A 27,270-nucleotide genomic window follows, 5' to 3' on the forward strand; every position below is an offset into this window, starting at 1 on the left:
TTTTTGAGACCTCAGTATGTCTTGTAACAGCATCTCAGCTTTGAAACATTGTTTTAACTAGTCTGAAATTAACATTCAGTATTTCCGTCATTACAGTACATTTATACACATGTATGAGTTTTAATTTGAAAGTCTTGACCGGAAACGCTTGTTATACCTGCCTACCTACCTGTTGTGTGTATAGTTATAGTTACCATGGTGGTGTTTTACAATAAAAATTAAAAAGAAATAATCATCGCAAAAGATCATTTATTAAATTTAAAACAATAATAAAATCATAAATATTTAAACATATGCAGTAGACCTCAAATAAATTAAAACACAATTTAAATAAAAGAGGCAGCTTATTCTCAGGTTTTTTCCTCTCAGGCTGAAACTTGATTATCATGTGACATTTTCTGCTGTTTCTTAACATGCAATATCTGTTTTTCCCCAAGTAAGTAAATATAATGATGACTTTTGTTTCATTCTGAAACTGTGTTGAATTTGTGGAAATGTTTTCAAGTAGAAACAGCATACTGATACTTCCGGTAAGGAAATTCAAAGTAAAACACAGCAAGGCAGTGATTCTATTTTTTCTTCTATTATTTTCACTTCATGTTAGAGACAAAACTCTGAACACTGATTTGAAAAAAGACACAGTAACACATATATTTAACATTATTAAACTCAAAGGATGAAATATTATCTGGAGCTTAAACAACAAAATTTTCTTCCTCTTCTATACAACAACTTACAACTTCACAGATAAAACATTTAAAATATATAAATAAAACGTGACTGACGTGTCCAGGTGAAACTTTAAAGATAAATCTAAGTGCGTCTGCAGTTTCTCCGCTGAGTTTGTATAAAAAAGCACAAATAAAAAATATTTAGTAAATATTTCTCTGTTAGATGAGCTCAGTTTGTCTCCTGCAACTCAAACGGCGCTGAAGATAAAATTAATCAAACTTTATATTCTGACAGAGTTAACCTCTTTTATTTAAAAAAAAAAAACTTTATTAACAACACAGTAATATACAATACATTACAAATAACAGTACAGGGAGTATTGGAGAAAAAACACAAAACACACAAGCATACATAAAATTGTACAACGTAAAAAAGATACATAATACAAAAAAATTAAGCGACAAAAATAAGTGCAACTTTAAAAAAGTGAATAAAGAACATTGACGAGGCAGTGATTCATCTTGCCGCAGCTCTTCTTCTTTGACAGTCATCCCGGAAGACTTGCTTGGCGATGATGATGCGGTAAATCAAGTAAGTTAAATGCTGTAAATTTGGGGTTTTGTGAAAAAAATAAAAAAATAAAAAAGTGGGTTAGGTTAACTCCAGTTTGTAGTTTCATAGCGTTACTTTTTGTAGCTGTTCGCTTGTGTCATGGCGTCTCTGTTTTTATGTCTTCTTCACGGTGTCAACAGTTAACTAGCAAGTGGCTAACAGTGGCTAGTTAGCTAGCTGATCGAGGCTTGTTTACAGGAGTTATATCATCTATATGATTGTTATACTTTCTGTCTGTCTTGGTTTTTCTTTAAAAACACTGGTTGACAGTGGTGAATTAGCTTGCTAGCTTACCTGACATACAACTCAAGTACCGTCAGTCGTTTGTTTGTTTGTTTCAGCAGAAACGAAAGGAGAAGGAGGGTGTTAACATAGGGGGTCTGAAACCAAGTTACCACTACTATTACATTTAATCAGAAATTCAAAGTTTTAAAGATGTCCTTTTCAAATAATGGTGCATATAGCTTTGATAGAATAATGTCAGGAGTAAAGTTCATTGTTTGCGAGTAGCTAAACTCACTTAGCATTAACTGATTGTGAGTCACTGTGTTGACAAGGGTCAAACTTGTTGTCAAAAACAGGCTTGTCTTCCTGTTGCAGGCAATTATTGTGATGTCACAGTGCAAGCATCCCTGAGTAAAAACTCATATACTCAGCTAAACCCGTTTTTTAAAAGGCACATTGTTTGTTTAACTGAGTCTACGTGCCTCACTAATTATTAATCCTAAATGATAAGTCCAGGCCAGCTTTCACACAGTGTACACAATATTCTGTGTACTCCACTGACTGTAGTTGGAGTCATGGAGTTTTGTTTGTTTAAAGATCCTCTCCTGACATATGTTCAGACATGTGAATATCCTCTGGTTGGAACAATCATGTGTGATATGTTTTTTTTTCCGCAAAAAAAGCAGAATTTCCACGTTAAAATCCTTCAGATGGCATCTACTCCTTCTCCCTAAAAAAAAAAAAAATCCATAATCTATGAATAAGCAAAAATGATTCATTTCAAAAGTGAAATTGTTGGACACATGATGTCTCCTACTTCCCTAAAAAAAACCCAGAAAAAACACTTTCAATGATGAAAAATGATTTCCAATAATCAGGCTTTCTAGTGTTAAACTCCACACATACATCATTCTCAAACATCCACACACATACATGAGTGGAGGGTGACTTTAAGAACAACATCTCCGATGGAGAAACGTTAGCTTGAACGTAATATCGGAAGAGGACCAACGTTGCCCTGCCAACTCTGTCTGTGTTGTTGCAGGGGGGAGTTTCCTGTCTCGCCGCAGGAATGCCGGGTGGAGAGTACGGGGAGCTCGGGGGCAGCCTCCCTGCCATCGCCTCCCTGAACGCATCCTATTCTACATCACTGTCCCTGCCTTCCCCATACCTGTTCGTACCACCTGCAGAGCGCAAGGCCATCTCCGACGTCCGCCGCACCTTCTGTCTCTTTGTGACTTTCGACCTCCTCTTCATCTCCCTGCTTTGGATTATTGAGCTGAATGTGAGTAATGCAGAAGATCTGTTAAGTTTTAGAGACTGAGGGATTACATGTGTGTTGTGAAGCAGACGGTCAGCAGTGGTTAGACTCAGTTTGACTCTGTTCTCTCGCAGATCTCCAGCTCAATCTGGGACAGTTTGGAAAACGAGGTCGTCCGTTACAACTTCAAATCTTCCTTCTTTGACATCTTTGTAAGTGGGTCGATCCGAGTCTGTACATTTCACTTGGTTTCAGTGTAGAATGAAAGCGTTAAAAATGATCTGTATTAGTATATAATCCTGACCATGTTTGGAAAGGTTTGACCCTTTTGTGTTTATAAGAAATCAGTTGTGTATATATTAGTCATGTAGTCAGATTTATGCTGTCCGAATGAGCCATCGAGGTTGGTCACATGCTTGAACTTATTTACACAAGAGGAGAAAATATCAGCAAAGTCAACATGTCTGTACTGTGATCACACTAAATGCCTGAGGTCATTTTCATCTTCTGTTCCTTCCCTCTTGTCTCAGCTCCTTGCTTTGTTTCGTTTCCTCTGTCTACAAGTGGGTTACGCCGCTTTTCGGCTGAAGCACTGGTGGGTTATCGCGGTAAGTGAGCTTAGTCGCGGTAAAACACACAATCAAAACACACAATGAAATCGTGTGAAATCTTTTATATTTACAGATCTGCACATGGGTTTATAACTTCTATCTAAATCTTCCCTCTGCACAGATTACCACTCTAGTGACTAGTGTCTTCCTTGTCGTGAAGGTCATCGAGTCTAATGTGAGTGTCACTTTTACACTTTCACAGTTGTAAGTGGTGCAAGCATATCATTAGAAACCACATCAACTTTTTCACTTCTGCATTTATGCCAGTAATGTGCTGCCTGACCACACACTGGGCTGATAACAGTTTATATGACATCATTCTTTCATGCATTTCGACTTCTGTTTAGTACTGAATCCTTCATGTAAAAGATATTTACTGTAAATGGCTCATTTAACCACTGATGAGGGAAACAAAGCTTTCTGAAGCACTGAATCAATATCAGGCAATTACATTGAAAATGCTTCACTGTTTGAAGGGATTTGATATAGTTGAAGTCAAAAATGGCGACATCTGTTGGGCAGCTATTGGTATTGCATCTGTACGGCTGAATTACTGTAAATCTGAGACAGAAATCAAACAGTTAGTCAGATTATAAGTGGTCTTACTGCTTTCTTTATTGTTATTTTGTTTAATAAAGTCTATATTATTAAAACAGAGCTCTATTGAATATAGTCTACAGCTCTTGTTTTCAAATACTGTAGCAGCATTAAAACCAGCAGCACACCTCTCTGATACCAGTGTGACATAACAAGGCCTCGTTTGGGGAAGTCACGTGGTTTTTTGACGTAGTGAAGCGAAGCATTGAAACATTTTGCCGTGTGATGCTTTGTAAGGTCGATACAGTGTTGAGTAATCCGCTTTGAGCGTAACACTATCACTACATTTAACTTTTTATACTCAACAATGTCCTTTTTTTAATACCCCCCCCCCCAGCCTCAGGATGACATGGCTTCTTTCTCTACACAGCTCCTGTCCCAGAATGCCTTTGGTTATGTGTTACCCATCACCTCGTTCGTGGTGGCCTGGCTGGAGACCTGGTTCCTCGACTTCAAGGTGCTCACTCAGGAGGCCGACGATGAGAGAGGTGAGAGAGAGATGCCAGACAAGTTTGAACGCGACTTAACAAAAATCTGTTTCTCCTTTTTTAACTTTTTTTTTTTTTTGCTCCTCTGACACTCAGCCTACCTAGCAGCGGTGAACGCAGCCTGCGAACGCGCCCCCATGATCTACCCCCGCGCTGTTTCAGACGGACAGTTCTACTCTCCACCTGAATCAGTTGCAGGTGACGTCAGATGAAGATTTCTTTCTCTGTTGATCAGCCTTAAGTATTGTGTGTGTGTGTATTTGTAGGGTCTGTCCCGTATGTTTCATGTTGTGCTCATTTCGGCCTTGTGGACTTGTGTCTGCAGGCTCTGAAGAAGATCTGGATGAGGAGGGTCTCGGTCGCCGTGCCGTCACTGCCCAGGTACCTGCATCAGTCTGAAGGGTCTTTCTACTCAGTGCTGCTAGTTGCTCTTCATCCCTCTGATGGTTTCCTGCTTTCTCTTTCTTTCTTTTTCTACTTTCCTCTCGTTCCAGGAGAAGGAGTACGTCAGACAGGGTCGTGAGGCCATGTCTGTGGTAGAGCAGATCCTCGCCCAGGAGGACAACTGGAAGTTTGAGAAAAACAATGTGAGTGTTATGAGTTTTATTTGACACGCCTCCTCTCCCCGTCTAATTAAGATGCTGGGTCAAGGACATTTCAGCAGACATGACTAAAGATCTCCTCAGTAGTCTGCTTTAAGGGGCAGAGTGTGCTTGTAAAGTACTGGGTTGAACATGTCGTAGAAACTAGGTTAAAATGTTTATAGCGGTTATAAAAGGCCACACTCAAGGGCGGAATGAAAGCCAGCTGGCACAGAAAGGAGACGAGATGAGAGAATCATTTAAATACGGGGCTAACGGTCACATTTTCACACAGTCTCTCCTGGAAGGCATTCATAGACGGAAGTAGTTGTATAAAGATTGAAAAAAAAAAAAAGAGCTCTCCAACTTTTCCAGCTCCACATACCTCGTCAATCATTAAATGAAGTGGCCGTGAATGTCGGCTTTCGGGAAGTTAAAAAAAAGAAATACGGGAAGAAATCATCTGATACAGCCTCCCCATTTCTAACATGGGAAAGATGTGGGAGGAGGAGGTTTTTAAAGCTGTTTGACAGTCAAATAAGCTCTTCTGATGAAGTATTCTGACCTCTGAAGTCCACTCTGATATATCTTCCATTCCCAAATAGTGCAAGCCACTAAAATCCCAAATTGTTGTGTTGTTTTCCAGCCATGTGGGTTTGGGTTTGATAGCAATTAAATGAATCAGAATCCAGTATTGATCCTATGTATTTAATTTGAATCCCTTATTTGGAGGGCATAAAAAATATAAAAAAAAGTGACAGTAACAGAACTCTGCAGCTCTGCAGATAAATGAAATATTTGCTGTGTTGTCAGTGAGATGTTTTGTTCTTCTTTGCTAGTAAGAAAAGCAGAGAGGAAGTGATGTAAAACATGCACTCTGGTCTTAATGAAGTCAGATATTTTAGGAACTTGGAACTAGATCAAAAATGAAACTCCAACCTTGTCATCCAGCATTTTTCACTGCAGGAATGCTTTCAGTTTATTTGTAGATAATCTTTTTCTGTATCTGAAATTTTAAGAAATGAACTAAATGTAAAAAAAAAAAAAAAAAAAAATCTACATTTCACCACTAAATAAATCATTCAGTGTTCTGATTAATTGTCTTTGACATTTAGCTTTCCTTAGTTGTTCTGAAAGGAAAGAGATGAAGTGAAAAGTGTCACGATGCTAACGATATTTGGTTTCATATCAGGACATGGGCGACTCTGTCTACACTCTGGAGATTCCCTTCCATGGCAAGACTTTCATTCTCAAGGTACAGCAGCCATTTCTGTGTATGCTCATTGTGAAACTGTGATCCAGAAGCTATCATGCTCCAGTAACAACCCAAATGAATCACATTTACACTGATAATACTGTATTCATTTTATCATGTTTACACGTCATGTAGTAACTGAGGTTTGAGCCGTTTTAGCACAAATATTTCCTCATTGATATAACATGTCAGACAGATTTTTACCCCTGTATTTGATTATTGCAGCTCTACAATCCTGCAGTAAAGAGGAGACCAGACTGTATGTCAGTGCAGCATTCACGAAACCCTTTTTATCACTAACCATAACTGAAATCAAACCCACTTTGCGGGCCAATGGGCGTGTACGTATTTGAACGACCTTTAGGTGGGGCGCGGTAGTAAAGTAATTGAGACTAATGAGGTGTTAAATTAAATCAGATGATGAAGAGACTTCCTGGTGCTGTCACACATGATTCGGAGGAACTGAAGTCACATTACAAAGGAGTTCCTTTAGCATGAATAATTCCCCTGTAGAGGAACACAGAGCACGCCCGCTATTTACAGGATGCTCTATAACTGAAGGCCTTCTTCAAGCGCCGCAGCTTGAATTTATGGCATTATTACAGTAAATTACAGGGAAGGCCTCGTCACAGCCACCACACGCTCAGATTTATTTTACTTTTAGACACACTTCTGCCGTGTCTAAATGGCTGATAAGTTATTGATCAACTTGACTTTAGACTTGTAGAATCTTGTTTCCTCTTTGTTTACAACAGTAGCAGACAGAAGTGACCTAATAATCAGGGTGATTTCAATGAAGTTGCAAAGTGTCTCCTATGTGCACTCTTCTTTTTCTTTTGGACAAAATAAGTGAATGATACATAAAGTACTTCTTTGTTATAAATGGTTTGAGTCGAGTTGAATGATTTGAGTTTAAAACAGTGATCGTAGGTGGTCTGAAAACATTAACACATGTGCCGCGTTAGAAATACTTGAGAAATAGTTTTTTAACTTAGTGACATGACCCTTAAAGTTCTGATCTGTGAATATGATTAAATACAGCTGCTTTTGCTGATCTGACTGCACCATTATGAGTCATTACAGTAAGACACAGTGTTGCACAATTGAGGAATGTTCCCCAGTTGTGTCTAAATGAATGCCTCAAGATCGTCGTGTACAAACAGTTTTCCAGAAGTCCATGTTGGGACTTGGAACGCTGGACTCCTTGTTAAAGAGACGATGATCATAAATACACTTGAGAATGTTTTTCGGTCTTTTCTTAATTCCATAGTTCTGACTTTTTGCCTCAGGAGATCATGTGAACAACACAGAACGAATGTGATTATATTTATTTTAGTTCTGGCTGATACGGTTAGAATCCAAACGCTAGGTGTGAGGTTTATATGTATTTCTTGTCATATTTCACACTTCCCCCCCCCCCCACAACTTTCTTTCTCTTACATGCTGTACTATATTTTTACAGCCTCACCATACACTTGATATAATGTCTTGTATGTATGTCTTGTAAACACAGCTGTTTGTTTTCGGTGCGTTCAGGCCTTCATGCAGTGTCCCGCTGAACTCGTGTATCAAGAAGTGATTTTGCAACCGGAGAAGATGGTTCAGTGGAACAAAACTGTTTCTGTCTGCCAGGTGACAACTTTGATTCTTTTGTGTACTCATCTTTCTGTCCTTTTGAAGATTTTTTTACTTGTTTAGGTTGTGTGTAGCCTAACAGTGCTTCCTGCCTCTCTCCTCAGATCCTCCAGAGGGTTGACGACAACACTCTAGTATCATACGATGTCTCCGCTGGGGCAGCAGGAGGCGTCGTGTCTGCCAGGTACATCAGTACAGCATACAGCAGACCTACCTTTCAGTGTTCTACATGTGGCTTTTTCTTATTTGTTATCTATGTTTCCCATCTTCAGTCTTGTAAATTGATGAGTGATTGATTTTTCTTCCTTCAGGGATTTTGTTAATGTTCGGCGGGTGGAACGCAAACGAGACTGCTACCTGTCTGCTGGCATGGCAACCGACCACAATGCCAAACCTCCGAGCGGTCGCTACGTCAGGTCAGACTGCGCCTCCAGCCGGCCTCCTTGTCACTGATCCAGCAAATTAGACCATCATATTGATTTAATAAAAGTGCAGCTGTGTCAGTTTCATCTCTCTAACTTCTCCGTCTTGTCCTCCTGCCTTTTATTGGCTCGCCTCAGGGGAGAGAACGGTCCAGGCGGATTTGTGGTCCTTAAATCCAGCAGTAACCCGTCCGTCTGCACCTTCATCTGGGTCCTCAACACAGATTTGAAGGTGAGAACGTGCACTTTGCAGTTAGTGTACCGTTACTGTAACATTTTCTGTTATTTGAAGCAAGCTGGGACGGACTTTACCTTTTTTTTAAGATAAGTAAAAGTTGAATGATATGAATATAGAAAGGATTGTTGCAGCAGTAAATGGAGACAGGATGTTGAAAAATAGAAGCAAATAGGAGCTTTTAATGACACAACTGGATATTATTTTAAAATCTATTAAGAGAAACGTATGAAGACATGAATTACAGAACACAGTGAAAAATAAATCCAGTATAGAATTAGGGAAAAATAAAAAATAAATTAAAAAATGCAAATATGAGTGAATTATTATTAACACTCAGTTTCTGTGTTTTGATCTCGTCAGGGCCGACTCCCCCGCTACCTCATCCACCAGAGCCTGGCTGCCACCATGTTTGAATTCATGTCCCATTTACGCCAACGTATCGTTGACCTGCGGCCCTCTCTCCGCTCCCACCAACACATTTAAACCAGGAGAGACCAGGAGAGATGTCTAACTGTGCCACAGCTGGTCGAGAGGCGTCACTACAGTTTTTTGTTTTTTTTTTTTTTTGTGAACCCTAAAACGGGCGTAGCGACACCCTTTTGATGCACGCAAGCTGAAGGGACGTCTTACCGTAACAGAAAAGACTGCTTCTCTAAGCATAGGAGATGTGAGACATTTCAGTCACTGGACAAGAGGAGTCATCCGGTTACCAGAGAGACGATGCTCCTCCTCATTCTTCAACTTCAACAAAGTTGTTTTAAGCGTGATCGCATACACATATTTTTTGCGTGGACCTGTACATGTTTTGCTGTGTCTCACCATGCGAGGAGAACTGCGTTCCCTGAAGCCATCTTGACTCAGGGTGGACTTTACTGAAACAAGAAGACCCGGATGTACGTGACTCTCACTGTGTGGACATCTGTCTCACTTATTAGGAAAGAACTGATGCAACAGCATGACTGAAATCTTGTTCTACCAAGCAGCTGTCTCTCTGAGCCTTATCTTACTGCACACATTATTAGCTATTGATTTGCTGCTTTTGTTTTTTTTTTTTTTTTGTTATTTTCACTGTACCATATATGGTTCTCTGGTGCACCTGCCCTAAAACAAATCCACACTTCACTGCAATGCCTGTAACAAACACTTCATTTGAATGGGTAAAAGCTTTTTCCACATAGTTTGTCTACACTGTGATAGATCGGGGGAAAGGAGACGCCTTGATATCTGATCACCACAAGGGGGAGACACCACTGATCCACTAAGAGAAAGCCTCTTGATTTAACTTCATCACCTGTCCCAAGGTGCTAAAACTCGCTGACAGGCTGCAACTAATGATTTTTATAATCGATTTAAACAATTTTTTTGATAAATCTGTTGGTCCATAAAACATCAGAAAGCAGAGAGACTAATCACAATTTCCTAGATTTCAAGGTGATGTCAACAAATATCTTGTTTTGTCTGACCAACAGCTCAAAAAACCAAAGATGTTCAATTTACTATAATGTTCAGACAAGGAAAAAGCAGCAAATTCTCACATCTGAGAAGCTGGAATCCTCAAACGTTTGATGTTTTTGCATGAAAAAAACGACAATAATTTCGATGAACTAATAGACTAATCGACTAATCGTTGCAGCTCTAGTTTTTAATCCTGCGTCTGTGTTGCACACACACTCTGGGATCAGACAGGAGGTCAAAACAAGAAATCAGATCAGGAGGTTTTTAGTTTGTGTTGCAGATAATTTATCAAGCTCGGTTAAGAAAAACTGAAGAGGATGCTGTTTACTTACTAAAGCTATCATTTGTGCCAATAACCTCAAGTGGCCTTGTGGTAAAATAGCTGAACTCATCACTTGTCATCAGAAGTTATTACTGTACTGATATGATTTTCATTGACTTTAGTACTGCCCCCCCCCCCCCCCCCCCCCCCACCCCTCCTTCAGGCCCTGACGTGGGACTGAATGAGGTTTTTCTATCATATCTTTATATTGTTTTTAATCATTTACAAATTTCACCTGCAGCTTGTTAAGTTTTACTCAGTGTTATCATGTACGGGGGAAAAAAAAAAATCATTATTTGTCATTACATAAGTAATGAAAACTGCTTTGTTGCTATGGAGAAGAGAGATGTCAAATGAAAGTAATCATATCAACAATTTGGTGCCTTTATCACAGTAACATTACATGTCAGCCTTTTCTTTTGCTTTGCATATATTTTAGGTAAAAACATGCTCTTATATCAATGCTTCATCCCTTCAACAAAGCTATATTGTATGAAGCCTGCCTGGAGTTCTTCAGTTTTCTTTAGTAATCGTTCTTGAATGTACTGTATGTGTCATGACTATAGATCATTCATCAAACATGTTAATTTAAAGCCATCACATGAATACTGACCAACTGTTTTTATAGTCTTAACCAGTGTCTTATGTCTAATAAAAATTCATGACAGCTTTCCAGCTTCAAACCTCATTTAAAGCCCCCCCCCCCTCCTTTACTCAAAAATGTGTTACTGATTATTGTCACTTCAGTTGGATGTTTGAGTTGCTTATACAATGATGTGTGAGCAGAGTTTGTTCTCACATTCGTCTATTGAAGGGGGAAAGTTTCTCTCTGCTCACCTTAAATCTGAGTTTAAAGGAGTCACATTTCCACATTTCCTATGTATTTATTCTGGGGCTCTACTGGAATATTGTTGCATGATTTACAGTTAAAAAAAACTCCTTATTTATCTTATACTGGCTCTTTATGCAACCCCTCAGTTCAGCCTCCGTCTGGAACTGGCCGTTTTAGCTCCTGTCTTTTTAAGGCCCCCCCCCTCCTGCTGAGCTCACTCTGCTCTGATTGGTCAGCTCCTGGAAGCTGCCCCTCGGCAGACTTCCAGCAGCTCGGGTGGCTACGTCAACAAGCAGGAGTAGTGGGATTTCACTTCTTTTTCTCGTTTTTTTTACTCAAAATGGAAACTCTGATCTGAAAAATGCAAGTGCACAAGGTGAACAACCTTAACAACAAAGGCTACGGAACAGGCAGCCATTCATCATGAGGAGGCTTTTGACTTTTTACATATATTTTCTTTAAGTTTTAAAACTTTGACCATGATTAACATTGACATCTAACGTTATAACGGTATGAAAATAACATAAAATCTCAAAAGGCATATGTCCCCTTTAAGGCGTGTACCTATTGTGACAGCACAACTAGTTTGGAAGCCAGTAGTGGTCCAGTATGCAACTTACGCAAGTGTGATGTGGAAACAGTGCACATACACTTGAACTTGAACTTTGAAAATGAACAAAATTGCATCATCATTCTGGATTTTTCCAGTAAGGGAGGAGGAGGAGGTGTCACTTTAAGAATTTTTAATGAGATAACTGAACTTTTTATATGTAAAAACTATATCATAATCAAATTATTATAAAATCAGAGTATTTTTATATGTCTTACTACATGTCTGGGGGGGATCTTTAACTTATCAATATAAGTATGTCTTACCTAACATGTTATCACAGTAGTTTCTACCCCTTTATTACCCCTCCATCATTGTATCTCGGGGGTGTTTATGTCATGAACTGTAGTACCCTGTGACTTGAGCCTATGTCACATGCGTGATAGCTTCACCGTTACTAAAAAGGCCACAATGAAGGCTGGCTTTTGGAGGCTGAGTCACCCTCCACCTCATGGTCATTATTATACCACAGCATCACAATCTTTTGCCGAAAATCTGCTGTTTCTTTGATAGCCTCTGAAAATGAGATAATCCACAGGCATCAAGATATCTGGATTCTTAAGCGACGCACACACACGATTCTTATCTAACCACTTTCAAACAAATTAATGGTTAAGCAATTGCAGTAACCATACAATGAAACTAAATAATCCTAAAAATCAATAAAACCATGGTAGATTGGATAGAGAGTGTGTAATTAGACCTACAGTTGAAGAGGAGATGTGTTGTCCTCGGGGCAAAACACAATGCTAAGGACAAGAGATGGAGCAGCTCACATGATTGTGCTGTGACTGTCTTCTGAGGATATGGGTGTGTGAATGTGTGTGTTTTTGAATCGATGAGAGAGCGAGCGTTTCACTGCTCTCATTGTCTTCCATGTGAGGCTGATGAGAAGCAACAGTCCTTGGGCTGCCATCTGCCTGAGCTTCTCTACCCAGTCAGGCTCTGGCCAATGACCTGGAGGACAGACCTCTACTGGATGTGGAGCTGCGCTGGGATCCTGGAAAATGGGAAGCTGAAAATTAGGTAGAGTTTAGGGATCAGTGACTTTTAGTTTTGTAACGTTTTTGACCTGTTGTTCTTGATGATCTGAGCTTTTTTTTTTTTTTGTGAATGTGAAACCAGATTTACTAGATTCATACTAGTGGACCCATATACGTTTTGTGCCTTTTCTTACTTTGCAGAATATTTTTTCGAAATAGGTTGTGAATAAGGTCCCCTTTCTCAGAATCTGCTAAGGAATCAGCATCTACAGCGACAACAAGGATTGGGAAGCTAAAGCAAAGCAGCTGAGTTCATCAGGCCAGACTCACCGCTGGAAAACCTTTGTTTGAGGAACTGAGGAAGTTGTTCTTCCTTCTGGATTATCTGATATTGTGAACTCTGCTAGCCTTTGACTCTGTTCTTAATAGATGGGTGCAGCTTTTAAGAAGTTCTGCATGCAGTTCTGCTGCTGCTGCTGCGCTGGTGATGAAGATGATGAGGATGAAAAGCAGCCTTTAGTACCAGTACCGTAAGACCAGAAACAGTTCTTCACCACATACATCTTCTTGTAATACACCTAGAGAAGAACACAATCCACAGAATATTTCTCTGTCTTTCTTTGTTACTAAGTGTCCCTGATGTGCTTTTTCATATGTATCACATTTGATGAGTTCTATAAGTCTAATAATTGTATGAATGTGTGATAACTGTGCTTCTGGATGCTTGTGTGTGTGTGTGTTGGCCAACCACACAGTCAGGACCCGTTGGAGTATTTCAATCGTGAAGTCCAGAAGCGTCGCGATGAGGAGACCAACCTGTGGAGTGAGCCAGGAGACCCCAGCCACTCGGAGAGAGCTGACGACCGAGTGCTTTACTCCCTGCTGCAGGCCAGGACTAAGACCCGCATGGGATCCACGGTATGTGAGGGAGGATTTTCTTGAGGCTTCATCAGCTATATAAAATGACTGTGATCAGTGATTCAAACCAGCTGTAGGTCAAATTATCCAGTTACAAGACCAGGGGAACCTCTCCTATGAGAGAAGTTACACCCATCTGCAAGAAAATAGTTAATAGCTTTGTCTTATTCTTGTCTAGGGCTATCGTCGTCTGAGTGTTGACATTGAGGCCATGAGAGACACACGCCGAGAAGTTAGAGACAAATGGAAGACAATCCTGGAGAACCTAGGTGAGGCTGGACACATGGGATGTGAGACACAGTGTCACACGTTCACACAGACAAACCAGAAATACTTTGCCTTCTCTCCTAGGTTTCATGGCAGAGGCAGACTCGCTCCTGACAGTGTCTGCCGGTGCCTCACATGACCGCATGCGCAACGCCCCAGCATCACGTGCCCTGCTTAAGACGCTCCACACTGAGACCTCCGTGTTCAACAGCAAAGACCCACCACCAGAGAGATATCTGTTCATCCTGGTGAGAGCAGGGGCTTGTTGCTTGTCAGAGGGAATTGCAGTGACATGAAACTTTAAACTCTTACAGAATTCCCAGTATGGTAGTCCTTTCCTGTGACCTGGAGCTTAGGGTTCAAAAACACCCTTGGGTGGTGTAAGACATGTTTAACCTTTACCTAACCCAAAATGTGGGCGTGTTTACTCCGTCCATGTGCTCCAGGCCACAACAAAGGGTACTTTCCTCAAACCCTGCAGCAAGTCCTATCAGCTAAGTCTAACTGCAGGGTGTAGTGACCTGTGAAAAACACACATAATGTGTCCCATTTCAGGGTCCACCTCCATCAATGTCAACATTTAACAGAGACCGAATATGTCTTAAATATGTGAGTAGGTTGGCAAGATTGTCCTACTCCAAATACTAGCTCAAAATAAGTTTGGAGGTCACATCTGGTGTATCTTTGCCTTAACTATGAGGTAAAGGCATGAACTCATGATAAACTTATGATGAATCCTCTGCAGATGTTTCATTTGGAGAGGAGGCACTGATCCAGCCTACTGAAGGCCACACCTTTGTAGGCTGTTCTTTAAAAGGAGTAGACATGAAAAGGGATGTAGAGATCCTAAAACTATACCACCGTTTCCATTTACAACTTGCTATGGCTCACTCTAAATTTAGGGTGGATGTGTATTGACAGAAGGTTGGGTTTAGGGTACAATAAATTGTTATGGTAGTGTCATTCTTTCTGCACTTATGAGCAATACGTAACTTTTTAAAAAGCCAGGGGATCTTTGTGTAAGATCAAAACCAAGAGAAGACATTGACAGACTCCCTCCCTGTGGCTCAGTAGAAATCACTGCCCCTTTAATACCCATATTCTAACAATAATCACACTGACATACACACTCTCCCTGCTCACTTTCCTTCTCCCTCTGCACAGGATCGCCTCATCTATCTAGATATAGCTGACGATTTCTTGGCAAAGGCAAAGCGCTTCTATCCTCCAAAGGATGACTCTGACGAGGACACGCCGGGCCTCGCCATAAACCTACCGCTGCTGCTGGCCAGGGTAGAGGCCATGAACGGGGCAGGCGAAGAAGATGAAGAGGAGGACGAGAGCGGAAGGGAAGATGGAAACTTGAGTGACAGATCTTAAGATCTACTGGCTGCAGTAATAATAGACACAAGGCAGGGGGCAGTAGTCATCAATCCTGGAGACCTGGATGACAGAATTACATAGCTCTTACCTTCAAGTGTCTGTTGGCTCCAACAGTTCTGCTGCTGCTTCTTGGAAGTTTTAAGCTGAACAATTTCTCCTTTCTCCCCCCAACTGCACAGCTTGCATCTTATTCTGTTTACTCTGGTCAAAATCTAAAAGGGCTTAGCAGATTTCCAGGTTAATGTTACAGAGGTGTTGACTTGTCTGTATTCCTTTTTTTGTCTGTCTACCACAAAGTTTTATCAAGTTCTTAGTCTGTTCATTGTTCAGCTGTTGTGAACCTTCAGGGTAGCGATGTTCCTTTGAGCAGAGCCTCTTTATATTTTGTCCTATGATTATCAGCACTCATTTCATTCAGTCACATGATCGGTAACAACACTAAATAAATAGCCCGCTAATATGATTCCAGATTCACAAGAATGTGTGTGCTTGTGTAATCAAAACTCTTGACTCACAAAAATCTGCATTTGGCTTCAAACATTCTGGAAAACAGCACATGGAAATACAATGTGATCTGTACTGTACGTTGAACTGAAATGATTGCGTGTGTGTGACTGAGGTGACTTTCAGGTGATGTGTGTGAGGGGTGTTCTGCTGAAAATATGAAAGATTTCCAAACTCATGTGGCAGTTTGTGTATGTGTTCTGGTGTCCAGTTTATGATGAAATAAAGTTGCAGCCTGAAGCCTGTTATGTGTACGATGTCACATGTTGGTATGATGCCTTCCCTGGAGCTGTTTCATGTGAAGTAATCCGAGCGCCTCAGAAAGTACACAAAGGACAAAGAATAAAAAAGAGAATTTGGATGGCTATTGGCAGTCTGCAATTTAAATAGAATATGCTGTGTGAAAGTCAAGTGAGTATTGTTCAGTGATTCCATGGATACGGTGGCACGGGAGCAAGCATTTCTTAAAGTGGAATACTAGGCACTTCAGTTTCTGTTTCTATGCCCTCACGTGGCCTGCTGGCTGTGCACCCATGGCTTACACTGTGATCCGCATGTGTACCACAAATCTTGGCCTGGCACAGCCTGTCCGGCATCTGACCATCCCGCTGGGACCAGAAGGGGGTTCAAGATGGATGGCGACGATGGTGTTTTGGTGGTCAGCTGCTTCTTGTTGTTGTTGTTGTTGTTATGTAAGAGAGACACTCTGGTGAGGGCACATGTTAGAACACGGTACCAGCCTACTGGCACACAGACACATAAAATAACTTGTTATACTTGACTATGTGGTGCTGATGACAAGCACAAGTGTCCAGCTGAAGATTGTATGCAAGTTTTCACAGCAGGAATCAATATAGAAAGTTAACTTTCCTTCAGATTCTTTTTACCGCTATGCAAGCACTCTCTGTCAGACTGACCTGTCTAGGAGGCTCCTCTCTGTCCTCCCAAATTCACTCCTCCGTCACATAAAAAACAATCCGACTTACTCAAACTTGCACTCTCCCAATATTTTTTTTCTTTATTTACCACCTCCTGACAGGCCTGGGCTTTATCCTGCAATTGCCCTTCTCCTCCCTCTCTCCCTCCCTCCCTCCCACGCCCCGTCTCTTTCCCGGTGACAGCTCATTTAAATGTCACTTCCCAGCAGCTGTGGTGGTGTTGTTACGCAACACAAAGTTCTTCCCGACCAGGCTTTGGAGGATGAGGGGTGACCGCTGTGACAGGACTCACCTCATCACTTGTCACCTTTACAGACCCTCCACACCCCTGGCCTCATTAGCATAGCATGACTCACCCAAAACCAGCTAAGAGGGGAAAGCCATCTGATGTCTTCCTGCAGTTTTAGCTTATGCAAACAATAACAAGAAATACAAATTAGATGCATCACTCTGCATCACTCCTGCTCAGTGTCAGGCTGATTCTAAAAAGATATGATATCAGCACTGAGGTGCGTTGCATAGTGACTTACTAGGTTTCCGAAATGGCATTTCATGGTTGCCATGGTGTCATAACATAACTGAACGCATGACCTCAGGGATTCCTAAGGTGCCCTTGCTCACTTTTCTCTCTTTGACACCGAGTAATATTTTACACATGCAATGTCACTCTGCTGAGAAGCTGCAGAAAGGAAATGGAAATATTGCTGTACAGTAGTTGACAAGTAGATTGGAAATAGCATTTAACTGTTGCATTATGTATACTGGGCCTAGTCAGTGGAAAGGAATGGCAACAATTTACTGTAGGCGAAAAGAAGATATGCAGTGAAACACAGATTTAATGTCAACATTTGACACACAGTGACTACTATTGTCATTATTAAATGTGAAAATAATTTTTAAAAAAAACACATTTAATGCCTGATGAATGATGATTGGTCACGTGTCTGATCACTGGGACCATCATGTTTTTCATGCTGTGTGTGTGATATCTGATAACTGTTTTCTGATGATATCAGGACTTGATGTGGTTGAATGAGTCAGAGACAGGGACCGGTAGTAACATCATACCACCAGACAACTGTCAGAGGTTTATGTGTGTGTGTGAGTGTGTGTAACCTGAGTTGATGATGGCTTGCGTGGCGCTCTGTCACTGAGGTAATGAATCATTGGGGATGGAGTTCTCTCTGCTACTGTGAGGCAGTACACTGTAATGGCATCTAATGAGGGGGTTTGATATTGTCACAAGGCACAGCTGTTGTATAAACTCCTTCTGAACTGTATTATGTATAAAAAAAAGTCAGCTGGATGTGACTCCATAAAGTTCTCCAGCTTTTCACCTTTTATCTCCAAGTGACAGATGAGTTGTATATATAAACTACATGCCTGGAAATATCCTTTGTGTATGAAAAAACAGCTGCGTTAGTCGTTGTTTTCTTTCCACATTAGTGAGGTATCACTTCTTGCTCCTTCATGTACATCAAGACCAGATACTTATTAAGATTCCTCCCTGAAGACCAAACCTGTTGTGTGTATCTGTCTACATGTTTACATAATCTCCATACAGAGAGTCTTCAAGATACTTTCCCCTCCAAGACGCCGCATTAACAGCTGAAGTGAAAAGTGTTGGGCTTAGTGATTACAGAGGTGACTGGGCACACAATTTGAGAATCAGGGGATTTTCAGCCCAATTACCCGTAACCCCTCCTCAGAGTGACTTCCAGCTCTGGGGGAATGAGACACGGCGTACTTGGTGTCAGATGTCAGTGCACACTGATTGTAGAGTGACAACATGGATCAGAAATAGCAACAGAACATCTATAAAATCGGTGGACAGACCCGAGCCAGGACACAGCCAGCACAAAGAGAGAGAGAGACAGAAGCTTGGAGTTACAGCCAGCTGAAGCATCATTGTTTCCTTGGGTGCATCCCAGACCAGACCAGACCAGAAGACCGACGTACAAGACCTACTGGAGGCAATACATTTGAGACAGATAGATCTACCCGCAGCAGAGATGATGCCATTCTGTACCGTCGTGGAGAAGCAGAACGGTGTGGTGGTGGGAGCTGAGCTGGCCTGCAGTATAAAGGAGGAGAACAAGGCTCAGAGGGAGAGCTACAGCGCTGACTGGCACAGTGTCCGTATCAAGAGTCGACCTGAGGACAGGTGAGAGCTTACACACCTACCAGATGACACCCTGCAGGTCCTCTTAATGTGGCATGAGTCACCACTGAATGAGAAGAAAAAAAAGTTTCTATGTAATCTGAAATTAATATTAAATATTAATAACATTGTGGCATTGATTTAAAATATTCCTTACCATCAGAGGATATGGACTGCAAGGCAATTACAGTCTAATTAAGTAGGTAAATCATAGTGAGTGCTCCCACAGTTTCTAACTCCAACTTTCCTCTAATTCCTGCAGGCAAACCATGAACATGAATGATGACTCACGCAGGGAAACTCTGTCTCGGCAGTGGAGGGCCCGTTCTCTGATACAGAACTGCCCCTCCGGTGTCTTCAGAGTGGGCACTATGGAAAGAGGAGTGAGGGAGCACCAGCTGCTGCCAAAGAGAAACACCCTCCCCCTGCCAATCTTCATCCCCGCAGAGCTGGGTGTCAGGCTTGGCCGCGGAGCCCCGCACACCGAGGAGGACCTTCAGCCTTTCCCCACCCCAGACGGAGCCTGTCCCAGCAAGAAGACAGTGGACGAGATCACGAAAGACCTGCCCCCGCTCAAGCCGACCCTCATGGAGTTCGCCAAAGCACCCAAAGTTCTCGGTCGCTCCATGTCCCAGGAGGCCCAGAGAGGGTGAAAAAAACGAAAGGACAAAGAGAGAAAGAGGGGATGTTAGGGAGAAGGATGACAGTTGGGAAAGGATAGTCGTGTCAGGAAAGAGCTTGACAAGATGTATATGTATTTATCCCTAGTGACATTCATCATAAACCCTACGTACTGTAGATCTTTAGCACTATCCGCGGCGAGCACAGCACCATTTAAATGTCATGCTTTGTCATTGTTGGCGTTTGGTGGTGGTAGAAGTGGTTATGTGAAGGTATTGTGAGAGGCAGGGTATGTGTTCTCAGCTGTGCCAAGGGCTTATCTCTGCCTGTGCTGGCCGGCTGGCCTCACCAAATCTGCTGATCTCTCAGCGGAATGACTGCGACCCGACTACCGCATGCACTGGTGCATCATAACCATATTGCATGCAAGTTCCTTTGCCTTTCTGTTGTAAATTAAAGTGTTCTTGAGGTTATCAGATTTATGGATTATGTAACAGGTGGTGCGGGAATGCAATGACGCAGAAAGTGACAGGCGGAAAATGACAAAAGGAAAGAGGCAGGTAGGAAACAGTAAAGAGGGATGGACAGAGGGAGGCAGAGTCAGAGGCGAAAAGGAGGGGGCGAGGGGTCCTGGAACATGTTTTGGTCAACCTCCAGCCTTCCACAAGCCCTTGACGGTCTCTGATCTTTGTGAAGAGTACAGAATGCTCCGGCGTGATCACACACTGCAGCTGTATATATATATATGTGTGTGTGTTTGTATCCCTGTGTGTGTATGTGACACCTCTAATCAAAAGGACTTAGGAAATCTAATAACCTGTTCTTTACTGTGTATTAACTGATCTGCCATGTTAGATGAGTGGCAGCTCATATATTTGATAGAGGAACAGATACTGAATTAGTGGTTGTAATGAATTCGAAAATGTGTGCAATGATGCTGAAATGTTTTTTTTGCTAGATATTTATTATTTTTATTAATAAAAGCTGAGTCACTCTCCGCTCCTCTCTCATTGTGTTTTCTCCCCACGATGCAACATGAACATATTCTTATATTTCATGGTGTGGTGCAGTAAGGGTTTAGTTCATCAAATAATAGATTATAAACCTAAATGACAATTACTCAAAGCTTATTGTAACCTTATTTACAAGGATTCTGACCTGCATAATGCTGTGTAATAGATAAAATTAAATTATACTGATTGGGCTGTGGACAGGAGAAAATGGGATGCAACAAAGGGAAAAACAAACAAACAGAGATTACAACCTAAACAGTGCTATGATATGATATGATATCATGATGAATGTCAAAGAAAATATATGAATAACAGGATCTCTGAGTAGAACATACTGCTGAAATCAGTGAAAGGAACATAACAATATGGAAAATAATTTATTTTAGGAGACACCTTGATAAGGAAAAGCTGCCAGAGAGATAAATGGTCCCCTGTTATTTGGATATACATGTACTGCAACAGTGTCCTCCACCCTCCGAACAATACCCACTTCACTACTTTACATCCCCTCATTTATCTTTTATGTTCCACCTCCTGTGTTTGTGCTCGTTCTCAACACAGTACACACTGTTCCCTTGTTATTGTGCGGAGCTGTAATGGATGCACTGCTTCCCCTCCTTTATTCATTTACTCTCTAAATCCACAATTTACTTAATTTAACTTATTAATTCTTACTTCCGCCAGCGGCCAACCGTTCTCTAATGAAATCTCATTTCTCCTCTGAATATATTTGCGTCTTTTAACCCCTTCTGACTTACTGTCCCTCCCTCGTCACTCTCACTTGTCTTCCTGCGATAGGCGGCATGTGGTGGTTTGATATTAATAGCTGGATAAACATTGGCATTGCCCTGGAGACAGTGGAGAGACAGCCGTACTGGCACGTTCCTCCCATTTGAGCTCTTAATCCTAGTGTTTTATCAGAGATTTGGGCGTACTGCCTTCGCTCCCTATCTTTAAAATTATCCTCCCACACTGCCACTGAAATGCCACGCTCCCCACCCTACACTGCCATGCTGCAAGCCAGTTCCCGAACTCCAAATGAACCCCCGAAGCCCGGAAACTATTTTCAGTGGGTTCCAAGGAATGTGGGGAATTGAGATGGCATGTGTTGTCACAGGCAAATCTAGTAAATTGACATTGAAATTCGTTCCTATATGCCTCAGCTGTCGAAGCTGCATGGCGCAACGCTGTATTATCCCGCTTGGAAAACTCAAGCTGCAAACCTTAAGAATTGGGTCACGCTGTACTGTACATTAACTTAACACTCGTCCCTCCTACCTTGAGCTTAGGCCCATGTGGAAAAACACTAAAATATACCTCACCTGTTTCACTTACTTAAACAAACGTAAAATATTTCAATAGCTTTGTATATTTCAACACTTTTAAGTTTTTATGCACCATTTTGATGCATTGTTTGTCATCACCTGTAGGGGTTGATAGGTGTAAGCACTTAACACAGTGTATTTAAAGACAAGGTCACACAGTGTTACACAGCAGTAGACCCTCTGCGGTGTCACACTCCTGCTATGTTGCCCACAGCGGTACAGTATGTTATGGCCCAAATGTTGTGAATGCTGTGAACGCTTGTCAATAGAGGAATACGTCTTGCTTGGTGCCTACATTCATTGTACAGCAGAAGTCCTCCTCCTACTTAACATCTGTTGCTGCTCCCAACTGGACAACTTGGGTAATGCAGTGTGGAAAAAGCAAAAGTATGATGTAGATTTTTTCTTGTAGATTGACAAATAAGAGATTTATTGCAATGAGTAAGAAAATGTCAAACACTTGTATCAAGTAATGATGAATAATGATAATAAAGAAACATATTTGATCCAATAATCACTCTCTTCTCTGCTCCTGCTATCGCCCCTCAGCAGCCCTGTTGTACTCTACACAAAAACAAAAGATAAAACGTTTTACACATCCAAAGCATCCGATGAACTCGTCTCCTCATGTCATCCACAATCAACAATAGCGTAATCACTAACAGCGTCCCCAATCAGTGCCCCTCTAATCACAATTATACTGCGAAGCTTGCTGTTGTCACCTTTCCTCTGTCATCCCATTTTCAAAAGCCACTATGACATCACGGGAGCAGGCCATGTTAATTGGCTGTTGGCTGGGTGTTGCTGTGTGGTGGTTTTTTACCTGCTGCTGGGGCGACCTCGGCTCCCGCACGCCCAGTGGTGGCGCTTGGCGGGGGGGGGGGGGGGGGGGGGGGGGGGGGGAGGGGAGGAGGAGGGGAGGAGGGACAGCAGGCCTGATCGCACACATCATGCAAAAACATCACGCATCAACATGTTTTTATCTTCCTGATATGAATGAACAGATTCCAGTGACAAAAAGTGCTTTGATATAGGCCTACACAATCTAAAACACAGTTTAGAGTCTGCATTCAGGTCTCAAAAATGTGCGTGTTTAGTTCTTGTGATTTTCAAGACTATATGTACAATCCTTTTAGCTACTTTTTCTACTTTTCTATTACTGTTGACGCTGTTAAGTACAGCTTATTCAAGCCCATTATAGATATGAAGAATCCTCTCCTTTGTTCCCCTAAACTTCCTTAATTGTCTCATGAAAATATGTTTTGGTGAGCCATACTGACAACGGATGTGTTGTCATGACAGTATTATGAGTGTATGCTGTACCTTACATGACCTGCAACTTCAACTTTAATAATGGCAAAGCTAATATCACCCCTGATTCATCTTTCTAAACATCTTTTCCGGGGAGTCTGGAGCAATTGCTGATCACTTTTAACGTACAATTTAATCAAATTATTAAATCAGTGACCCTGGATGCTTGAGTGATGTAAAATATATATAGAAATGTCCTAAAATAGATTTTTTTAGCAAGTTTTTCTTAATCTTTGCACTCTATTATGATGATAAAAATCTACAACATCACACATAGCTTCATTTAATGTATGGTCCTGCCACACCTGCAGCCGTTATCTTTACCAAAGCTTGAGTAAGTTATAGCTATGCTAGGAATGATATTCATGGGAGAATACACTGCCTGACACAGTAGGGCTTCTGTACAGAAAATGTCCCTTCTCTTTTAATCAGCATCTCATAGATTTGCTCTGTCCATCTAAATTAGATTCTGGCGCCTGCTATAAAAACTTCTCAGTCTGCCAGCAGGTGATGATTTGATACAAACTGCCTCCTGCAGGAAAATAAATCTGATTACTTTTCAGGATTATTCTTTCTTTTTCAGAATGAGAGATTTGACTTCTGATTTCATCCGACAGTTAATTCTCTGCACCGGCGGTAATGAGGTGTCATGTGAAATGGACATGCAGGAGCCGTGATCACCTGTCTCTGAGTGACGGAGCAGAGGTGGGTTTGTTGGGGTGCCATGTAAGGTAGGAAAAGTACAAGAAGGCAGGCTGGTAATAGTGGTGGAATATCTCTGGGTCAGTCTCATTCTCTTGAATTATAATCAAATCTGTGGGCGCCTGACAAAATGAAGAGAAAAAAACGTAGCTTCATTTGTAAGGGCAAGACCAAGATCATTACAGAGTTTTCACTGTCAGAGTTTTAGTTTAGTAACCCCGTGTTCACTGTAAGATATGAAAAGAAAAGGAGCTTATTGTTTACTTATTATAAGAATTTTAAACAGATAACTGACTATATCCCAAAATAAAATAATATGGTAAATGTCAAGCGAGATTACCATTATTTTCCACTGATGTGAAACAATTAAATTATCAGTCCTGAACTCCACATTCAACAAATGTGAAGTTTTTTAATGCACTGAAAACTGAAACCCCAGTTCATTTTTTTTTAGTTTTTTTTTTTTACATCAATAGCAAGCTGAAAGGAAACTTTGGGATTTTGGATGCTTTAATAAAATAAGACAATCACAGAGTGTACATATGTAAATGTGGAGTGGAAGAACTTGATTCTGGTGTGAAGCTATGAAGAATTAAATTCACTTTTTTTTCTACATTATATCAAGATGAAAGGTGACGGGGGTTGAGTTCAAACTCAGTTTCGTGACGAATAACGTGGTAAACATGATCAATTTGAATTGATTCGTAAAACTTACCTGATGCTGACACACCTCGGGACCCGACTGAGGGCCAGAGTATCCGAACGATCTGAGAGCCGACATGGTCGTGTTGCTCATGATGACCTGGTGCATCTGGGCATTCTGGATCGTCATCAGCTCCACGAGGCCTACGTATTGAGAGCATTACACACACACACACACACACACTTATTCCTCCACTGTCTGAGGTTTCACTGATTGTCTTATCTATTTTATCAGCCTGCTATTCTGTCCTCCTCACCTCAGGGTGACTAGGTGATTAACCCACTTTGTGTCAAACCGAGGTGGTGAATGTGAGGTGCCAAGCTCAATTTTCTTACTTCCTTGTCACTCAATATTTGTTCGGCAATGACTCACCTCACTAAATTATTTAATTCCTTCCCAGCTATATAAATAAGCTTTCTGACTAAGGTTTCTGGCAGAACAGTTAGGAAGGTCTATTCAAGTTGTTTTACTTCCACCATCACTGAAATCTTATTTCTGTATATGTGTCTGTCCGTGCAGTAGCTTTAAACAATATCTGTCATCCTGATGAATAATTAAATGCTTTCTAAGCAATAGGAATGACGTCATCTGTTATTTGTTCGCGCAGTGATGCAACACTCAGCAACTTGACAAACTTTGTGTTAATTCTCCACCTTGAAGGAATCGATTTCATGAATAATATAACAATCAACTAATGTGAGTCTGTAAACTATGAGTGCAGCAGAGAGCATGTGAAGGCCGGATTACAACTTGGTACTTATGGACAACTTTGTGGTCAGTCAGTCAGATTTCTCAAGTAAAACATCCAGTTATTTTCTCTTGTCTTTCGCCAGCTTCACAAAAAGAAATATAACTGATTGTGCTGTTAATATTCAGCTCGTGTTCAGAATGGCGGATCCATATTAATAACCCAGAACAAATGAGAGCAAATGAGATAAACAAATTCACACACCTGTAAGCGTGGCAGCTAATGCGCCGGTAACACTGGCAACAAAATGTCAAAGGTATAATAGGCACGATTATATTGGCTATCAGGCTAAATCAAGTGAGGCTGCAGCAGAGAAGAAGTGACCCTGAAGATCTGAACGCAATGTACAAAACCGTCTCCTCCAACAAGAGGAAACATACCTGGATTTTTTTTTTTAAACCATCCACCTTTTCCAGGCACTGAGTGGACAAGATTTAGGTTTGAGATATGTGCAGTCCAATCACAAATCATTAAATTGTATGTAAAAACAAATTTTCAAGCATTTCTTGAAACTACGTGGTCACCAAAATGCAAAGTTGCTATGTGCAGTGTGTGATGAACCACTAGTTTGGCTTTAAATTAATTGAGTTTAGCAAAAGTTAGAGCAAAGTTGTTTGATATACTCAGCTAAACTCGAAGTGATGGACTTTGGCAGCCATTACTATGTCCCAAAATGCATATACACTTTTGCGACTGACTAGTTCGTTGCTCACAACAACTAAAAGCTGCTGGAAAACCATTTCTGACAACAATTTTCACTGAATATTGATGCCGAACTGGCTAAAACCTACTGCAGCACTTGGACATGAATTCACAACACTCAAACTCATGCACAAACATCTCATGCAATTGTCCAAGCTGAAGAGTAGACCATAAATAATATATCTGAGTGCTTCCAATAAGCTGGTAATGTGACAGACAGGCAAGTACGTCTGTGAGTCTGAAATCCTGATATTCAGTTTATGTGTGGTGACAGCCTGCCATACCGTCCTTGACGTGACCACTGGGTCTAATGGAAGGTGCGGAGCCGGGAGGCATCATGGGTGCTGGGAGCTGCTGCGGGATAGTGGTGGACTGCTGAGGAGCCTGGGGAGGAGAGATGGGACCATAATGAGGCTCTCTGCCTGGAGGCACAGTGGCTCAGAGTAAAAGAGGTGAAGCTCTACTCCACATGAGGAGAAAAAAAATCAGGGGATTATCTTCCCATTTCCAAACAATATTAAAAACATCACTCCTTCTGATACTAGAAATGATTGTATTATGACGTAAGACTCAGGATCCGTGATGGGTTTCGTGTTTGAGCTACACAAAGAGCAATCTGTTAGCTGTTGCGAAGATAAAGAGCTTTAGCTGACACTCTAATAACCTGCCAAAGAAGAGACTGAATTAATGAACACTTACTGGAAGTATCTGACAGGCCTGCGGATCATACGGCTGAAAGTGTGGATAAATATCTTCTGTCCATGCCATATGTGAGCGCTTCAGCTGATATTATTTACAAGATACTCAGTATGCAATTCTAACCTGTTTGCTGAAGTGCAGAGGCACACAGTAACAGGTTGCCAAGACGCCAAAACACAAGCAACAGTCTGCACACACATATGCACACACACACACACACTCACCCACACAACACATACACACAAATACTGTACACACACACACACTCACCATCCGTCTGTGATCACTACATTGACCTACAGTATGCAAGTAATTAGTAAACTCACTGAAAACCAACAGTAGAGCAGCTGGTAAGTCAAGGAACTAAAACTATAATACGTTGCCCATAAAAAGTATCCGCCCACGTTTAGACTTTTTTCATCACTGTTTCACAACAGTGAATCACGTTGGATGTAATAAGTTTTTTATGCCAGTGA

At 41.3% G+C, this 27,270-nt stretch overlaps 3 protein-coding genes across 4 annotated transcripts; all 3 read left to right on the forward strand.

The window, feature by feature from the left end:
• Positions 1-1,162: 1,162 nt before the first annotated feature.
• Positions 1,163-11,044, forward strand: stard3 (StAR-related lipid transfer (START) domain containing 3). The gene is made up of 15 exons (XM_044332013.1): positions 1,163-1,263; positions 2,555-2,794; positions 2,905-2,982; positions 3,301-3,378; positions 3,503-3,556; positions 4,349-4,466; positions 4,563-4,664; positions 4,792-4,847; positions 4,961-5,053; positions 6,240-6,302; positions 7,839-7,934; positions 8,042-8,121; positions 8,249-8,353; positions 8,498-8,591; positions 8,958-11,044. Exons 2-15 carry the CDS (start codon positions 2,582-2,584, stop codon positions 9,078-9,080), a joined length of 1,353 nt encoding a protein of 450 aa, XP_044187948.1. The 5' UTR covers positions 1,163-1,263; positions 2,555-2,581; the 3' UTR covers positions 9,081-11,044.
• A 1,578-nt stretch (positions 11,045-12,622) lies between these two features.
• On the forward strand, positions 12,623-16,116 carry mreg (melanoregulin). Of its 2 annotated transcripts, XM_044331816.1 has the most exons (6): positions 12,623-12,842; positions 13,001-13,329; positions 13,555-13,717; positions 13,896-13,986; positions 14,069-14,232; positions 15,149-16,116. In XM_044331816.1, exons 2-6 carry the CDS (start codon positions 13,229-13,231, stop codon positions 15,362-15,364), a joined length of 735 nt encoding a protein of 244 aa, XP_044187751.1. In that variant the 5' UTR covers positions 12,623-12,842; positions 13,001-13,228; the 3' UTR covers positions 15,365-16,116. The 2 variants fall into 2 exon arrangements, with proteins under 2 accessions (XP_044187751.1, XP_044187750.1); XM_044331815.1 differs by having other exon boundaries at positions 12,623-13,329.
• A 2,528-nt stretch (positions 16,117-18,644) lies between these two features.
• LOC122967604 (titin-cap (telethonin)) lies at positions 18,645-20,588 on the forward strand. The gene is made up of 2 exons (XM_044332332.1): positions 18,645-18,973; positions 19,233-20,588. The coding sequence occupies exons 1-2, from the start codon at positions 18,822-18,824 to the stop codon at positions 19,621-19,623; spliced, it is 543 nt and encodes a 180-aa protein (XP_044188267.1). The 5' UTR covers positions 18,645-18,821; the 3' UTR covers positions 19,624-20,588.
• Positions 20,589-27,270: the final 6,682 nt, after the last annotated feature.

The sequence above is a fragment of the Thunnus albacares genome, chromosome 17 (genome assembly GCF_914725855.1).
Source record: "Thunnus albacares chromosome 17, fThuAlb1.1, whole genome shotgun sequence".
Taxonomy (NCBI): domain Eukaryota; kingdom Metazoa; phylum Chordata; class Actinopteri; order Scombriformes; family Scombridae; genus Thunnus; species Thunnus albacares.

Coding starts and splice junctions, on each gene's coding strand:
- stard3 (XM_044332013.1), top strand. CDS start 2,582: ATGCCGGGTGGAGAGTACGGGGAGCTCGGGGGCAGCCTCCCTGCCATC. Junction 8,354..8,497: donor CCGAGCGGTCGCTACGTCAG/GTCAGACTGCGC, acceptor GGCTCGCCTCAG/GGGAGAGAACGGTCCAGGCG. Junction 8,592..8,957: donor TCCTCAACACAGATTTGAAG/GTGAGAACGTGC, acceptor TGATCTCGTCAG/GGCCGACTCCCCCGCTACCT.
- mreg (XM_044331815.1), top strand. CDS start 13,229: ATGGGTGCAGCTTTTAAGAAGTTCTGCATGCAGTTCTGCTGCTGCTGC. Junction 13,718..13,895: donor AGACCCGCATGGGATCCACG/GTATGTGAGGGA, acceptor ATTCTTGTCTAG/GGCTATCGTCGTCTGAGTGT. Junction 14,233..15,148: donor AGAGATATCTGTTCATCCTG/GTGAGAGCAGGG, acceptor CCCTCTGCACAG/GATCGCCTCATCTATCTAGA.
- LOC122967604 (XM_044332332.1), top strand. CDS start 18,822: ATGATGCCATTCTGTACCGTCGTGGAGAAGCAGAACGGTGTGGTGGTG. Junction 18,974..19,232: donor AAGAGTCGACCTGAGGACAG/GTGAGAGCTTAC, acceptor TAATTCCTGCAG/GCAAACCATGAACATGAATG.